The sequence below is a fragment of the Lepidothrix coronata genome, unplaced genomic scaffold (genome assembly GCF_001604755.1).
Source record: "Lepidothrix coronata isolate B3197 unplaced genomic scaffold, Lepidothrix_coronata-1.0 Scaffold57, whole genome shotgun sequence".
NCBI lineage: Eukaryota > Metazoa > Chordata > Aves > Passeriformes > Pipridae > Lepidothrix > Lepidothrix coronata.
In genome coordinates, this window is record NW_016690237.1 from 5,114,018 (window position 1) to 5,132,822 (window position 18,805).

At 38.6% G+C, this 18,805-nt stretch overlaps 1 protein-coding gene across 1 annotated transcript in view; it reads right to left on the reverse strand.

The window, feature by feature from the left end:
* Positions 1–14,737, reverse strand: part of LOC108498191 (granulocyte-macrophage colony-stimulating factor receptor subunit alpha-like) — a 30,278-nt gene extending 15,541 nt beyond the window's left edge. The window contains exons 1-6 of the mRNA XM_017816593.1: positions 14,606–14,737; positions 9,641–9,770; positions 9,374–9,549; positions 8,488–8,627; positions 7,305–7,343; positions 6,427–6,550 (exon numbers count right to left, since the gene is read on the reverse strand). Coding sequence (XP_017672082.1) covers positions 6,427–6,550; positions 7,305–7,343; positions 8,488–8,627; positions 9,374–9,549; positions 9,641–9,768 — 607 coding nt within the window. The 5' untranslated portion in view covers positions 9,769–9,770; positions 14,606–14,737. The remainder of the gene's footprint in view (positions 1–6,426; positions 6,551–7,304; positions 7,344–8,487; positions 8,628–9,373; positions 9,550–9,640; positions 9,771–14,605) is intronic.
* Positions 14,738–18,805: the final 4,068 nt, after the last annotated feature.

Below are 18,805 nucleotides of genomic sequence, written 5' to 3' on the forward strand. Positions count from 1 at the left end.
AATCTGTTAAATGACACCGTATGATTGTGTTTGTGCATTTGATCATGTCTGCTAATGACTATTTTGTTGATTGAGGAGATGAACAACTCACTTTGAACATCCAGAACTTAAAAAACTCCAGTCATCCATAGAGATGAGAGAATCATGAGAGAATCAACAATCATGAGAGAATCAACAGAGCCTGACCTGGTCTTTTGTGGTTTCAGAGGTAAAAGTCTAAGGCAATGGTGGCTTTATAAGGACCAGTTCATTGACATTCACTCTCTTTGTGTGCTAGTAGAGAATAAAAATGTGACAGTTTTTCTGAAGCACAGTTATGAAGCTAAGAGTGGGAATTAAGAGCAAATAGATGGATATTCTACCAAAAAGTAGATTTAGTCAAAGAAGCAACTCTTTTTGGTAAGAATTACTATGACTATCTCTATCATATTATAGATGTCAACAGAAAAAGCAAGTGAAAGCTAAGACATCAAGTCTGGGCCTATGACAGTAATTCAGAGGAAAAAGCAGTCCATTGTCCAAAGTTTCAATGTACTTGCAGATTAAAGAAATCCCATGCTTATCCATGTGGGTATTTTTTGAGCACTTACTGTGCTGTAAAGACAGAAGAAAGGACTTCTGATCACAAAGAATGAAAAACCCTACAGTGTGCTGTGTTCTTCTCTTTGGAAGAAAGCACTCAATTTTGTGTGGTGGTAACATTGCATTTTGTGTGCTCTCTCAGATTTTATATCTCTGCAACAAAATGAAGAAGACTGGGTTTTAAGGATTTGGGTACTTTGTTTTTAAACTGGAATATACTGCAGTAGAACAATCCAAACAGTCCATAAAAAAAGACAGTGGTATTACTGCAGAAAAGGGAACTGTTCTATTTAGGGGATTTCTTTGCTTGTTTATATTTAAGGCAAGTCTTTACCTGCAGCTTTCAAAAATGCAAACAAATTAAAAAAAAAATTAAAAATTCCCAAGCAAAGCTGGTGTTACTGCTGGTGTTACCAAAGTCTGTTATCTTTCAGAGGCCAGAAAACTAGTGTCGAGTAGCCTCTCTGTGATCCAGAAGCTGGAAGTGAAATGAGAAGAGAAAGAAGAAGACAGAGGAGAAACCTAGGGGGAGACACTAGGCCTGTTTACAGACTTTTGGCCCTACTGGGAGTAAAATCACTGCAGGAGCAGAATTAAACTCAACCTTTCTTAAAAGTCACAAAAGCTTGAAGAATAATTTATTGCTCCAACAACAGTAGGAGTGTTCAAAAGAACTGCTGGGTATTTTGTTATGCTGGTTACAGCTTTTGTGTGTGTCACAAAAACACGAACGGTAGACAAGAGCTTCAGTTTAGTCCTTGCAGCAAGAACTTTCTAGTTTTTGGCAAATGTGTTTATCCACAGAACAGAGGAACAGCTATAGGAGACCAGAGAAAAAGGACTTCTATGTGGGTGAACATTCAAGCCACTTGATTAAAAGGTTGTAAAATCTGACCATCCTTTTCCACAGATTTTTATATTGGGTCTTTGACTAGGGATGGGAAAATGACACCTTAGTCCCACACCTACTCCCACCTGCACTGTCTCATGGATATGATTTATGGTTTTCTCATCAGGGTGCTGGTAGCCAACAAGTTTTCTTAATGGCTTTGCAGTCTCTGCAGCTTTCATAGTGAAAGCAGTGGGGATGTAAGGCTTGCACCAATGGCCATGATCAACACTGAGTGAAGAAGGATGGAGAGGATCCAGTAGACTATATCTGTTTATTTGCCCTTAGATTAAAGTAAGCTTTGGCCTTAGTTGTCCACTTCTGATGCAGGTGCTTTTATCTTTTGGCAGTTAGAGTTTAAGTAGAAGGATCCTCCTCTGATTCTTCTTCCAAAGGATATTCAAAAGAAATTTTTATTGAAAACTTATTTAGAAACACAGAACCATAGAAAAATTTAGTTTCGAAGATGATCCCTTGAAGGTAATCTTGTCTAGTGGAATTTTATCACCCTGAGAGGACTTTATTTACTGTGAGAGTATTTCAGCTACTTGAGATGACTTTAACCATCCTGAGACTTGATGGAATTGAGAATCAGAGAATATCCTGAGTTGAAAGGGACCCACAAGGATCATCAAGTCCAGCTCTTGATCTTGAAGAGGACAGCCCCTGGAAACACACCATGTGCCTGAGGGTATTGTCCAGCTTCTTGATCTCTGGCAGACTTGGTGCTGTGACCACTTCCCTCGGGAGCCTGTTCCAGTGCCCAACCTCCCTCTGGGTGAAGAACCTTTTCCTAAAATCTAACCTAAACCTCCCCTGACACAGCTTCATGCAGTTCCTTGGGTCCTATTGCTGGTTGCCACAGAGAAGAGGTCAGTGCCTGCCTATTTCCCGTCACGAGGAAGTCGTAACTGCAATGAGGTCTCCCCCGCCTTCTCCAGGCTGAACAGACCAAGTGACCTCAGCTGCTCCCAGTATGGCTTCCCCTCTAAGCCCTTCTACATCTCAATAGACCTCCATTGGGTTCTTTATGTCTTTTTACTATTGTGGTGCCCCAAGCTACACCAAGGTGAGGCCACATCAGTGCAGAGCAGAGCAGGACAATCCCCTCCCTCAACCAGCTGGCAATGCTTTGCCTGATGCCCCCCAGGACACAGTTGGCCCTCCTGGCTACCAGGGTGCTGCTGACTCATATTCAACTTTATTCAAATGGAAGGTCAAAATTGATGGGGTTTTCTCACATCTCCTTATTAATTGGAGGATTCAGGACGTGATGCTTCTATTTCATCCAGGTGTTATAAACCCACTCAACTAGCCTGTACTATTTGCAGCTAGCAAGTAACAGGCTTCTGCTGGAGAGTTTGAAAGTTCCATTTCTAACATTTCCCACTCCACACATATACATATAATTATCTGCTACCTGTTAGAAATCACATATTAAGTAATTTTTTCATCTAACACAGATATGAAGGGATTAAGAATGGAAGGAAATTTTTGGTTTTATTAATGTCAGTGAGAAACATACTGTGCTGAGGAATGTAGCAACACAGATTAAAGGCAACAAGTAGACTTAGAAAACTGTATCATGAGCTCTTTAATAATACTATTTTGTATGAGCAAATGATCTTTCTTAAGAGGTTTAATCTTGGCTAGTTTTCAGTAAGTTTTCATACAGCTGACAAATTTTTATTCCTGATCACAGTATCAATACAGCCGTACCTTTTTCAAGACACTGAACCCCTGGAGATCCTGAATAAACCCCTTAAGTTTCGTTGTTCTTCTTTTGAATGGTGTATAATAACTTCCAAGGCAGTACTGAAATATTTTTGCTGAAACACTGCAGTATTTATCATAAGAAGAAACAGAAGTAGTCCAAAACCTCAAAATGTTTATGGAAAATGCAATCAAATACAAAGAGGCTTTTAAAGATAGGCTCTTGGGGAATTGTCTCTACAGGCAATGCTATTCTCACTGCTTGCAAGAGTAAGAGAATATGTTAACTTCTGCCAACAAGATATATGTGCTTGAAAAATACCAAGTTGCTTGTTTCACTTGCATTCCATTACATCACTTCTTCAATCTCTATTATTTCTTCAGTTTCATGGTTTATTAACAGATTCTCATATTCTGCCTATTAAAGGAAGAATAAAACATTTCATTAGTGTTTCAGGCATGAGATTAGCCACAAAGTAATGATTTATGAATCTCCTGTCATTCAAAGAGTTGTTATTATATAAAAGCTGTAGTAGGACTCTGTCAATGAGAACACCGAAATAGACACGAAATAGAAATCTTCTCTCCATGTTGAGCTCACCAAAGAGGAACAAAAGACTTTTCAAGTCTGTATTGGTTTTGTATTTTTTGTGGCCAGGTTTTGGTAGTAGGGAGTCTACAGGGGTGGTTTCTGTGATAAGTTGCTAGAAGCTCCCCCCATGTCCAGTAGAGCCAGTGCCAGCTGGCTCCTGAATGGACCCACTGCTGCCCAAGGCCAAGACAATCTGGAATGATAGTAACACCTCTGTGATAACATTTTTAAGAAGGGGAAAAAGTTATTGCAAAAATGAAATTTCAGCAAAAGAAGAGCAGAATGAGAACATGTGAACAACAATGCAGACACCAAGGTCAGTAGAGAAGGAGGGGGAGGAGGTGCTCCAGGTACCGGAGCTGAGGGTCCCCTGCAGCCCATGGTGCAGACCAGGGCTGTCCCCCTGCAGCCCATGGAGGACCACGGGGGTGCAGAGATCCACCTGCAGCCCATAGAGGAGACCAACACCATGGCAGGTGGATGCCCGAAGGAGGCTGTAACCCTGTGGGAGGCCTGTGCTGGAGCAGGGTTCTGGTAGGGACCTGCTGACCTGTGGGGAGAGGAACCCACACTGGAACAGGTTTTCTGGCAGGACTTGTGGCCCTGTGGGGGACCCACACTGGAGCAGCCTGTACCTGAAGGACTGTACCCTGTGGAAAAGTGACCCACGTTGCAGCTGTTTGTGAAGAACTGTTGCTCCTGGGATGGACTTGTGTTGGAGAAATTAGTGAATTACTGTCTCTTGTGGGAGGGACCCCACGCTGGAACAGGGGAATGACTCCTCTCCCTGAGCAGTGGCAGGAACACCCTGTGATGAACTGATCATAACCCCCATTACCCATCTCTCTGCACCACTGTGGGGTATGAGGTTGAAATTGGGAAGGAGGTAGGGGCAGGGGAAAGGACTTTTGAAGATTTATTTTACTTCTCATTCTCTAGCTCTGATTCTGTTAGTAATAAATTTAATTAATATCCCCTCTTTGGGTCTGTTTTGCCCATGATTGTAATCAGTGAGTGATCTCTCCTGGTCCTTCTCTGAACTCATGAACCCTAAATTACATTTTCTCTCCTCTGTCCAGTTACAGAGGGAAGTGAGAGAGTGGCTTTTTGGTAGGTACCTGGCGTCCAGCCAGTGTCAACCCACTACAAATGCTTATGGCTTATAGGGAGGGCAGGGTGAAACTCTGTATTTTCTCCAATGCTCCATGTAGACGAATGACAATTTTTTCATAATGGAAAAGGTAAAACAGAATATTTATTTGCATAGGGACCTTCTCTTTCCATACCACAGGAACAAGAAGAAGAAAGAAAAATGATTCTTGCTTGTGTGCATCTTTCTGACACTTAGGTCATACTTTCAAGACTGAACTTGACCTCAGTTTTTAAGTTTCAGACAAATGGAAAGAAAACGTACCAGGAAATCCACTGGACAGGCCTCTTGGAATGGGTCTCTTGGCTGTGGTACTGTAGCAGATGTTTTTTTCAAATAAACCCTTCTACAGCGACATAAAGTGTTGGTGAAGAAAAGACTTAGTGTGCAAACATATGAACACATACTCTATAATAATGCTCACAAGGTATTATTTTATTCCTCTAAGACAAAAGTAGTATTCCTCTAAGTCAAAAGTAGCTAAACATTATGTAGGCTGAATGCAATGTTATAATTTCATTGTTCGGAATTTGGATGACCATAATTTATTTTATGACTTACTAAAGCCTCATAAGAAGTTGGGTTTTTAAGTATACGGAAGGGTTATATCGTCAAAACGTGAAAACAATTTCATGGACCACACATCTACATTGCGGGGTCTGATGTCAGGAAAGTGACACAAAGGTAAAGCTTTGTCCTAGTATTGGAAAGCATTGTCTTATATTAAACAAGTCAATAGGAATGTTGAGAATCAGAAATAAAAAACCCACTTGAGGAACATCCAACAGGTCATGATTCCTAGTGTAGTTCAGTGTTGATTTTCCCCCCCTCCCTCATTTCCTTTAAAAAGAAGCCAGAAATTTTCCACCGGGGGAAAAGGTGTTATTTTAACTTCAGAATAAAAATTTTGTGCAAGAAATGAGGCTTACACTGTGCAGAGAAAAAGTGCAAGACTTGCTGCCAGCCCCGGTATCAGAAATAAAGTATATGATGAAGTAGATGTAAATTGTTGTTTTCCTGAAAGTCAAACAATCATCAAAGTGTTGGTTAGCATTACAGGACAGGAATGATTGCACAGCTATTTGCAATCTGGTTTGCAGGAGTCAAGCACTGTATGAAGTGATGACTTTAGCACCTCATTGCTCTGTAGTACGTGAAGGAATAGGATGGTTAGCAGTATGTGGACTATCTGCAGTAACATGAGACCTGAGGAGCTGAGCCCTACAGAGTATTGAAAAAATCCAAGACATGGAAGAAGAAGAAGAGACAACAGACCTCAAAATGGTCTGCTTTATTCACTAACCCCTTGCAAGAAGCACCATCACACCAGAATGCTTGGAAAACTCCCTCATATTAAGAGACATGCCAGTTCTCCACCTCTCTTTGTCCTAGCAAATTAATGGGCAATTATCAATGTGCTTCCATCTGTAAGGATGAAGTAATAAATGAGGTAGACAAGGATTAAATGAACTTGGTCAAGGAAGTGATTTTCATTCTTACCAAACTCCACAGGTGTACTCCACTCTCCCCAGCTTGGGCTCACTAAACAAATGCCTGTGTCAGTTGCTCTGATTTTGACGCTGTACCTTTTTTCTGCGCGGAAGTTCTCGTATAGGTAGGAGTGCTACAATGCAAAACAGTTAGACTGAGAATTTTTTATTATTTTTATATTATTATGAGAAAATTTCACTTATGTCTCTGTGGATAGACTAGAGTGAAATAACAAATAGAAAAATATCCCTTAATAAGTTAGATTGTTTCATCATAATTCCTTTTGTTTAAACATTTTTGTTATTGATAATATGAAGATGAAATTTGCTATGTGCTTCCCTGGCTCCCTAGGCTATGCTAAACAATAGGACTTTAGGGGGAAAACTTTTTAGAGATCTGACATTCCCTTACTGTGGATGTTTTTGAAACTGAAGTAGAGTTTGACATCCAGATTATACAGATGTGAAAACCTGATCTTTTTTTAAGTCCATCTATATACTGGCTTAATCTTTCAGGTGATATTTTTTTGCCTCTTCCATCTCAATCCCTTCCAGATACCATTAATAAAGAAGAAATTTGCCACATTTTGTGTATCTGTTCCACAGACTCATGATCCATATTTCTACATATATATCTGAATATTCTAGGAAGTACAAAAGAATGTAAAATAGAAGATTTTGTGAAGTAATATCAAGTTCCACATTTGCAGGTGTTTTTGTATCATGTTTTATAAACAATAGTTTAAAATTTTGGATTTAGAAAACTTATCAATAAAGAACATAGTACATTGAAACTGATAATGTGAAACCAAACCAATTTGTTTGGAGGATTCTGTAATATAGAAGAAATTTCAATAAAGAATAAATGTTAGATTAATATAGACTTACTGTTTTAGATGTGGTGTTGAAGTTTTTCTCAGGATCAGCCTAGCAACAAGAGAAAAGTTTAATTTTTAAGATTATTTATTTTGCTACCGTATAATAACGAGCCCTCTCTCATGAATGTTTGATTTTCATGAAAAAAAACTTGTATCTAATATCTTAAATGCCTTCTTTTAAAGACCACAAAGTTAAGCTATTCTTCCACTAAATGATTTTTCCTCACCACAGTTGCTTTGAAATATTGTACCTCTTAAATTTGATTACAGAATTGAGTATCAAAGCGCTAAACAAAAAAGGCTCAGGTTTAGAACCAATTAAAATTTTATGTTTTACTTGTACAAAACAAAGTATCTAAAACTTACTAGTAAACTCAGACAACATTATTACCATTAGTTTTTTTTCCGGTGTGGCTTTTATACTCTTAAACATTTAGTTTAGCTATGTTACGTCTCCTTTTTTTTTAAATTTTTAAATTTTTTTTATTTTTTACTGTTGGAACAACAAACTCACAAATATTTCCACAAATATTTTGAAGTTTGTTTTTTTTTTTTTAAGGATGTAATACTTCAAAATACTTGCAGGTACTGAAATTTATAATGACATCTGTATACAGCTGAGACCTGGAAAGCCACTTTAAGTTAAAAACCAAAGAACTCAGAACTTAATAAAACCCCACAATGAACAGATGCTCTGTGACTGCCCCTTACATCTGATTGTGACAGCTGTGGTGCAACCATCTTGATTATGTATGCTGCAGGCTTACTCTAGAGAAACATAAACTCCTAAATTCCTTCAGCAACACAGGCTGGTGTCAGTAAATGGAGGCAATAGGAGAAGAAGGCAAGGTTGGATACACAAAAGACAAAATGAAAAGTACAGGCACCCAGGTGGAGATATCTAAGACTCCATTCTCTTATATGTGCTAGAATAGGTATTCTCCCTCAGTACAGGGAATTCCTTGCCCAGTTGCTTTAAGCACCAGTTGTGCAGTGGACTGAAAGCATTCCTTCAGTTTGCTGCCCCTCTTTGTGAGTAATAGCAGCCCTCAGCTCATGTGTAAGAGAGGCACTACACATCAAAAAGGAGAGATTAGTTAAGTAGGCAAAGAGAACACAGTACTGGTTGTATGGTGGTATGTGTGGGAATACAGACATAATAAAATAGTATTAAAAGTCATAATTATTCTTACCTTGTTTTCTATGACAATTTCATATTTGAAACAACTGCTTCTTTTCACATGACTCGTGTGAGGTGGTTGCCACTGAATATTACATGTATGAGAAGCTTCTCTACAGTTCACAGTGACATTTAATGGAGGGGTGAGTTTTTCTACAATAATATAATCAGAAATACTATTGATTAATAATAGCTCTCTTCACTCTGCCTTTTTAAAAATATAGGTAGATGTACAAGCAACTGGTCTAAATAGATATAATGCAGCTTTAGCAGAATTACTATATTCTCCCCATATTTTGAAGCATGACTCCCTGGTTTAGCACTCCAGTTGAGGAGACTGGAGCATCAGCAACAACAGTAAGTAAAATTAAAAAACACAAGCCATTTATTAGATTTTACTGAATTCAACATATAATCTGTGTTTGTTTTTCTTAGTCTTTTTTAATACTGTGTTCATATAAAATAGAAATAATATTTTTTTATCAACAACATTCTTCCATTTAAAAAAAAATGAAGGCTTTTGCTCACATTGTTAAGGTAATTGGTTCTTTTTTATTTGTAGATGCACAGAATTATGAGATAATAAGACCAACATCTAGATAGTCCCACTCAGGCATCCTTAACTAGTTAATCCCAAAAGATGATGCCTTTCTTTCACAGAATAAATATTTGACTGAAATACTCATGATTCTCCAACCCATGATTGTCTCTATACTCCTTAGTTTTTGTTCATTTTTATACTTTAGACTTTTCAGACATCAGGGCTGGAGAAAAGGGAAAAAAACACCTGTTATGAGGAGCGGTATTTTAAAAATATGTGCTTTTTCCCAGGCATGAATTCTTCATTCTTTTAGCATAAAACTAGAAATAAAATAATAATAATAATAAAAAATCCTTACCAATTTTGTATAGCATAATCTTCTTCTCATATGACTGAATGTTTTGTCCACTTCTAGATCCATTTACCAGGAAATAAGCATACTTATATGCTATTGTCACATTTTGGAATCGACATCCTGTGTTCCTTCCCCAATTATCTTTGATGTAATTCTGGCACCCTGTGACATCTTCTTTCCTTTACATGAAATATCGTATCAGCTAAGTATTGACAATGTAACATATCAGACTAGAAAGAAAATTCCCTAGATTCAAACAGACCTACTTACTCTGAGGGCCTCCAGTACAGAAAATACTGGGTATCTCTTGTAGCAGTCCTGCCCACATGCCACGTGCAGTTCATGAAGGACACATTAAAAATGACACAGACAAAATTTTCAATGGCTGTCCCATTCATTTCTGCAAACACAGAAAGAATATCCCATGTCCACTCTGCAGAAAGACTGTATAAGTGCTCAAGTAACGCAAATCTCTGCAGGCTCATTTAATAATTTTTAGCTACCTGCTTAGTAAATCCAACGGCATATTGTTTGGGTCTTGTAGTTTTGTACTTACTTGAAGATGTCAACGATTTTATTTCTGTTGAGCAATGAGGATTATCTACCATGGTTCCAGATGTGACTGGGATTTAATCAAGTCTTTAATAAATTCAAGCATTGTGATTTAGTGGAAGCTAATAACAAAGACAGTCACCATGGTGTCCTTTGTTTAGATCCCCTGTTTAACTAATGCCCACTCTACAATGGAATATAAGTTCTACAACTATGAGCAAGGCAAGTTCTCTCTCCTGTGCTTAAGTGCTCCTGCTCTTGGTTGACTTACAAAGCACTACTGATTTAAAAAAAAATGTCCACTGCTTTCTTCTGTGGGACAGCTGGTTGATTAACAACCTAACCCTGAGACTGCTTCCTGAAGCTAGTACCTGCAGAAGTGTTATGATTTCAAAGACAGAATGGCATATTTTTAAATCATGAATTGGAAATGATTGCTAATCTGCTTCAGTAGTTTGGATTCAAGAGTAGGGTGAATTTTGTTTGCACTGAACTTGATAGAAGGAGGCCTGAATATTCATATAACTAGTGTAAAATCAAGACAAAATTGAAGCAGAAGTTGATAGCTTGCTTAAGTTAAAAGACTATTCAGGTTATCTACTCACAACCTGAATGAATTTCTTATGTGTTTTTTCCCTACCGAAAGGTGAGACCTCCAACAGGAAATGATAATAATTCAGTACTCTTCTTAAGAACTATCAGTGTGAATTGAAGGACTGGGTCATAGCTTCCCAAGTCCAATCACTTTTCATTGAGTTTAAGCACCACATGTACCACCTTTACACACACCTTTCCAGTCAGCCCTAGAAGTCCACATCCAATTTTTACACCTTTGGAAATAAAGAGGGATTTTTCAAGAGACAAGAAAACTGTCAGAGTACTCCTGAATTTCTGGAAAATTTCCTCCCTTCCAAGAGGAAGGTTGAAACTTGGTTCAGCAGCACTTCTTTCAACAGCATTGTTGGCTTAAGCATTTCCTGTCCTTCCCCATCCTCCATGGCTCTGTCCTGATTCCATCCTGCATCCCTGGCTGTGCTAGTGCAACTCCTTGTGGAGCCTTGTAGTGATTAGTATTGAATATGTGATCATCATTAAAACTAATGCTCCTCCCAGCAGTTTTTTTTTTTAAACTGGCTTAACATCCTTTACCACAAACAGTGGAGCAAGCTCATCTGAGATGACAGTGTGGGTTAAGCAACAAAGACCCAGAGAAGAGCTATCTAAGCTATTTCTGCTGCTGTAAGAAATATTGACCCTTATCTAGTCACTAAATATATCAAAACTCTCAGTGTAGAGTTGTTTATATCCAGTTTATGTGTGAGTTCATATACATAACAAACTACTTTTGAGAGTACAGTTATTACGGTACTGTGGTGAGGTGATGGAGAGCTTTGATCAGTTCTCTGGTCTGCCAGAGATTCAGTTTATGACCCTAGGTCAATCAAGTCTGTGTATTTCACTTCCTCATTTACAAAACAAATAAAGAAATTTCCTTTCTATCAAGAAATTGCCAGGCAAATGCAGCAGCCTGAAGTACGCTTGCAGGTGCTATCCAAAGGTCTTAGAGAGATGGGCTTCCTTAAGCCTTTACCAGTGCTGCAAATCTAAAGAAAAAAGGGTTATTCTAATTTCAAATCAGTTCACAACCTGGTTCACGTGTGGCTCAACAAGCAGTTGAATTACCAGCAACAAAGAAATAGGGTGAAAGGAACTCCTAAAATGGCATTGTGGTCAAGGAAAAAGCAAATAAAACTACATCCTTGGACTCTTCAGCGATGACCTCAGGTTTTTATATTCAAGAAAAGCATATATAGAGATATTCTCAGAAGTTCTCTAATAAGCCCAAGTTATACAGCCAGAACATTACTCTGTCTACAAAACAGTCCTGATCATCTGCAGAGTGTCATGTTCATACCAACATCAGGCACATGCTGTGAAGATCACTCAGATATGTACGAGTCTCTCTACACCGTTTGTTGACAGGACATTTTTTCCCAAGTTTTGAGGGCATTTATTTTTCATTTTTTTATTTATTCACATTTCTGTGGTTATGCCAAAGAAAGTGTAGCAGAACAGATAAGTATGATTATCCTTCCTGTAATGTTTATTTTTGAGCCTACTGTATTCACTCACAGTGTCAGCATTACAGTTTTATTTTTAGCAACACCTGAAATAGAACTAAGTCTTCATGAGACACATTTATCTCACATTATTTCAAAGAGAGACTGACATTTTTCTGTTTCCAGCTTATATCTGAGGTCTAGCTAAATTTATTTAGTGTCCTTTTGCTGAACCACTCCTCTTTGACAAAACCCATATTTGTCACTTATTTGGAAGGATTGTACTCTCATTATCCTTTTCTGTGAGCTGTGATCCAAAGAACAGTTTCTCTGTATTGTACTTTTCTTTCTGAATTGTCTCCTATACTATTTGATGATGATAATAAATGCATATGGAAGTATGCTAATATCCTCAGAAGTATCCTTTGTTTCATACATGAATAACTTATTTTCCCATATTTTACTATCTTTAGCTATATTTGAAATGTTTCTTGACATTCTTTCCATGAAAGAAGCAAGCTACTCAACTGAGTGAAATGTGATGACTGCACCCAACTGCATAAAAACCCACTGTTTTAAGCACACAGAATACTTTTATTTATTTACACCTCTTGCGTCAATTTATCTCCATCACTTGTGCAGACGTTAGAAAAAATGTAGGAGTATTAGCTTCAGAAAAATATCAGAGAAAAGAAAATTTGGCTCTGCAATCCTTTGTGGGAGACAATATTATTAATATGGGAGGACAGGATCACACCTTTGGGTCTTGAGTAAAAGAGAATTTCTATTTTTATTCAGTAATTCTTAAATAAAAAACACATAAATTTCTCTTGACTCTTGGACATAAAGGATCAGATAATTTTTTATGGATTGTAAATAACATGCTTGCTATTGGAAATGAATAAAAGGAAATTAAAATATTTTAAGCTTTCAACCTAACTCTGAAGATGCTGTCAGGTGGAATGGGGTGGAGCTCATCTTACCTAAACTTACCCAAAAGCTGTATAGATATGCTCACAGGAGAACCAGTAATTCCATATGGCCTTAACATTGTCTGAAAAAAACCAGCTACTTAAGACGTGGTTTATTCAACCTAGTCTAGGACAAGAGAAATGAAGGTTGCACTATATTTATTTTCTGCCATTCGCTGAAAAGATAGTCCAGGGCAACCTGCCCAGAGGAATCTCTCTAACTCCGAGCTATCCACTTGGGTCAGGTAAATCCAAGATGATTAATTCCTTTTCTTTTTTACATCATCTGGAATCCATATTTAAGTACTAAACAGAAATGCTGCAACTATTATTTCCTCAACTGATAACTGCAAATTTCTTATTGAAAATGCCTTTTTCTTCTCTTTCTTATACCTGTGCAAATATCAAGTGCTTTTTCTCTTTAGAAAAACAGGTGCGATAGAGGAACTGGGAATTGTATTGTTTTCCCCAGAGGTGTTTCAAACTTTCTTTCACATCTCAAATAATTCCTGTGCAGATTATTGATCAAAATCTTAAGGAAACTTAGAGTATTTCTGTGTGAAGTTGTTTCCTTCCTGTACTGTAGCTTATAAAGTTTCTATGGAAATCGGCTACTGCTAGACTCTATGCTACAGCACAAGTCACTCTCAGTTACTTCTCACAGAAGCTTGAATTCTGATACATGTCCACAGGTCATGTTAGGAATTCAGAAGCTGAAATCCTACTGCAGTGGGTATTCTCGTCCAGGTTGATTACAAAGGTGGTTAGATAAGGATAAAAACTTGTCCAATAGCCTTTTGATTATGAGTAATATATAACCATGGATTTCATAATGTTTTGATACTGCTATGATTTTTGTAATTAATGAAAAGGAAGGTTTGTAACTAAAAAATCCCGCAAAACTTATACTTCTTTTTATATGACTAATTTTTTTTAAGGGAAAATCTGTGTTGGGTATAGTAATTAAGACTAAACCTCTGAGATTTATTTCCCAGCTTTGCCTCTGAAAGAATTCAAAAACAATTTTTGTCAGTGGGAATATATAAAATGGAATTATTGCTTACATGTTGGTTGTGCTATGAAGGTAAAATTATGCCTACATGCCTGTGACATTTTCGGAGAACTGTGTGTATGTGAAATCTTCTACTTCACTATTAAAATTGTAAAGGAGAAAGGACACTGTCATGTTCCCATTCTGCTCTTGCCAAAATACAGTACTCCTAAAAGGGACTCACTCTGCATAGTAATTTTTTCTATGGATATAAAGTTCTAAAATCCAAACATTTCCAGTCTGACTGTTTTCAAGAAAAAGTGACCTAGGCATTCTTCAACACTGTAATGCAGGTCTTAACATAAGAAAAATGCTTCTATATGGATAAGGCCAGTAACACTGGGAACTGCTAATTTTAAAATATTTGTACTATTATTTTCAGACTGTAGAAAAAATACACCATCAAAATATTGGCTAAGACATTCATCAGACAAAAGCATGCATTTGCAGGTAGTGTCTGTTCACACCTGACAGTTATTTTAACATTAAAACTAGCAGAAATAACAAAGTTAAGTATTTCTTTGCCTAGCTGCTTTGGAGGAAAGGAAAAATAGAAAAGAAAATAGAAAAGAAAAATAGACAAAGACAAAAGTAAACTTACCTTCTCCTTGAAAACCTCTTTCTCTGTGGCCGTTACAGTAACAGAGCACAAAAAAGGCAGAAACTATGAATTTACCCTAGTGGTATATTTTTGCATGCTTTGAGAGTATGATTTCGTTATTGAGTTCTTCTGAACTCATGTTACAGAGTGCAAAAATCCCGCCTACATCTTACTCATTTCCCTTACCATGTGGTGTTACTTCTGTAACACAATGGAGAGACAACAAGCAGCTACAGACAGACAAAAAGGTCAGAATAGAAGAACTTTTCATGACTTCATTCACATAATTTTCACTCATTTCTCTCACATATTTTTCATATAGATGTTTGTACAGGGCACCACCTGAAAACTAGATGAATATATGAGTCTTCCTTATGCCTTAAGTATAGATCAGGTACCTTTGCTTAAAGCCATGCCACTGTTTTCTGCTAATTGCTTTGGATCACCGCACTGCAACAGGGGTATAAGCCCAGTGTTTTGGCCTTCAAAACAGCTGTTCCCAGTTTTGCACTAGCCAGCCTCATTTCCTGTAGATAGGTAACAAACCAATGTCACCAGTCTCAACAACTTTCCTACTTGACACATATACACATTTTTCTGGGCTGGGTGAATTCAGTGCAGGGAACAGGAAAAGTCTCTTCACATATGCAAATGCCCTGAGTGATCAAACAAACAGTGTCACTTGTCTGTGCTAGTGTCCTGGAACTGAGAAGCATTGCACCTATCTTTTTGTGTACAGACTGAGTACAGAGTCCTCTGCTTGCCTCACCTTTAAATATTTTGAGCACAAAAATGAAGTTATTAAAGTAGAAAACAGCATTTAAATCTGATTACTTATAGTCTTCACCGAGTGTACTAGTCTTGCTGTATGTATCTGTTATTTCTCATTGGAGGAGTGGTAAATCAAATTAAATCTGTCCTTCTGTCTGTCTGTATCTTGTACAGCTTCATTCCCTTCAGCCTTTATTCTTGTTGCTCTTCTCAGCAGAGAAGGAATATGTGGGGGATGGTTCTTGAGATGTTTCCTCTTCTTCAGGTCTCAATTCCTCAATTTTATTCACAGAGTAAACAGCAGGACACTACTGTATTCCCTGTTAAGACACTTCATTTCAGGACCTGCAGAAGTAAGGCCTTTTGTTCTCTTTCTCACTTTCTGATGCAGACAATTCTGTAATATTAAAGTGAATTATGGTTTTGGAATAGATTTGTTTAAGTGAACATGAAACCTCATTTTCCATAAGGTGTGCACAATGCGCCCAGCTTGTTGACAATAATGCTGTGTAGGTTCAAAGCTAAACAACTGATTCTCATATGCATCTATAAATGTATCAGAATGAAACTGGTCTTCTGTAGAAAGGCCTAAGTATGCAACCACAAAGATTTCCAGTGTGTCAGGAAATATTAGGTGTTGTGTAGTGGACACACTTCAATCCTGTGACTCTTCTTTTCTAGTTTAATACATGAAGACTTCTCAGTACACTTACCACTGTTAGAGGGATGAGTCCAGGAAAACGACCGTATTGGTCCAGTGATTTCTTGGATTTTTTAATTATGTTCTTTAGTCCTCTGGCAGGCTTGCTACTTTACAAAGTGTCAGTTCACTCTACGTTCACTTTAAATGAACTATTGACAAAGCATGTTGCCATCATGTCCTCAAACCTGCTAAGGGCAGATTACCTAGGAAAAAAAAAAAAGAAAAGCAATGGAAGGATTTAGAAAGGCCAGAGCAGAAAAGGATCCCAATCCCACCGGTGGTACATAAAATCTCTCAGCCAATTGGACATTTGACATGCACTCTCTACATGCCAACCAGGAGGAAAAATATGGAACCTGATTCAGAACTATAGGCATCACTAGGTAGTCTAACACGGAACACATGAACCTTCAGGTGACATCAGTCATGAAAACAGTATCATGCAGAATAACACTGTGGATGTTTTCTTTGTCAGTAATGACAGAAAAAGGACTTGTCCTGAAGTTTGATTCACACCTCGATATTTAATTTAGTTCCAAGATGTGGTACCTGGTGAACTTTGACATAAGTTGCCCTCACTATATGTCCCCTGAAAAAATCTAGGGATTGTTTGTAACTGAAGTCCAAAAATCACTACTTAACCTCAGGAAATAAGTTAAATTGCAAAAATACAAACAAAATGGCTTTAATGATGGGAGTTCTAGATAAGGACCAAACTGGTATGTCTTTCAGACTAATGGGTAGGTCTTGCAGAAACTGAAGTTTTCAGCTCTGTTTCTCTTTTACTGTTCTATAGTATACAGAAAGGGAACAGTCAAGTTGTGAAATGTGATTCTGTATCATTATGTTCAGTTGGAACAAAAGCTAATGTGCATTTTCCATTTGGGCCCCAAGGAAATATTGCAATGGCTAGAGAAAATTCAGTTAAACCTACTCTTCCTCTGTTGCACCTGTGGCAAGATGCCAAGCTGGCTCCAGATCAGCTTTAACACTTCGTAAGACAAGTGCTCTCATGACAATCCAGCGTGCAAGTTACTCAAGTTGTATTCACTGATGAGATAAAGAAAAAAACCTAGCATCAGGTGGTAGTCTAGTGCTGAAAGAATAGCACAAATTTCATTACCTTTCTCTTTTGTGTCAGTGTTTTAGCATCCTGAGCATGTGTGCTGGAAGGGCATGCTTTGGCAAGCAAGTCCCTGGAATGGCTTCCCTCAAAACCTCTTTGAGGGTCCATAGAACAATACTACATCTCAATGGATGCAGCTGCTACAGGTATGTCTCATGTTTCTAGTGTTTCTCCCACAAACTAAGGAAAGGCTTAGGATACACTCACCTGTGATTCCCGGGAGCTCAGCATGCAGAATTGGTTGTGCCTGTATCATAGTTTGAAATTGGCCCCCCTTGAGAGCTCAAGGGGCTCAGAGGTGATTGGGTGCCAGGACAGTGTTCCCTGGAGAGCCAATCACTGTCCATGTCGTTCGCTTCTGCTCAAAAACAAAAAACAAAACAACCGAAAACGGTGGCAATGCAAGCCTGGGTGGTGTGCTGTTGGTGTCTGCTGCGTGTAGGTGTTGAAGGCCAGGGGGTGGCTGGGCTCCCTCTCTTCCCCTCCGGAGGGGAGAGAGGAGCCTTGCGACCCCCAACTCAGCCTTTGGCTAGAGTTAGAGTCAGCATTTGGAGTGTGTGCTGTGGAAGAAGAATTCACAGCACCTGAGGTAAGAGGAGAGAGGTAGGCTTTGCAGCCAAGCCCTTTCTTCCCCCTCCTTTTCTGCAGTGAAGCTGTAGAGGGGGGCTTTTTTTCCCCCCACTGCATTTAGGCTGGTAGGGGGTGGATTTTAAGGCTCAGCACTTGAGCAGAGCCAAGTGGACGGGCTGATAAATCAGCTCGGCGCTTGGGAGAAGAGTCCCAGGCGAAATTGGAGACGAACCAAGAGCTCAAGAGTTGCCTGCCGAAGCTGACCAGGGACAGCTGAGAACTGATGTGGAGGAATGAAGATTCCAGGATGTGGACGCTTAATAAGACACACTGCAGCAGCTTACGAACCAAGGTGAGACACGGAGAGAGAGGAATCACCAGCAGCAGGAGAGCAAGGACTCAAAGCTATCTTCTCAGACTTCATGAGGAGGAGAGACTACAACAAACAACTGCTGGAACTTGGTGAGGAGGGAGTGTTCAGGAGCCCAGAACACTCCCATAGCAAAAGACCGTGCTACCTATCAGCCTTAAAGGCTGCTCCTGGACTAAAGTTAAAGGAGAGGCTTGAAAGGACTGACTGATAGTAATGTAATATATATATATATATAGTTGCCTTTAGTTTATATAGTATTTATTTGTGTAAATAAATGTATATACTTCCCCCTTCCCCTACAGAAGCCTCTGGCCTGAAAGTTTGTCTCCGGTGTTAGGATAAATTGTTGAGAAGGGGTGGGGGAAGCCTAAAAATTGGATTTTAGATTTCTAATGTGGCTCAAACTGTTACAGCCTGTCAGTGTTTCAGAGAACTGCTGCGCTATTTGCCTACTTCAGGGAAGAACAAATTTTCATGCTCTCTCTAGGCTTGCAATTCATTTCCAAGTGAAATGGTTGAAATCTGTCCTCAGTAGGTTTTCAAGGTGATAAAAAGTTTTAAAATGTGCTCCTCCACCACCCAGTGATTGTAAAGCTGCCTTGGCTGTGACACCTTCCCTGCAATAATGAATGGCAAAATGGTGAAAGTTCACTGTAA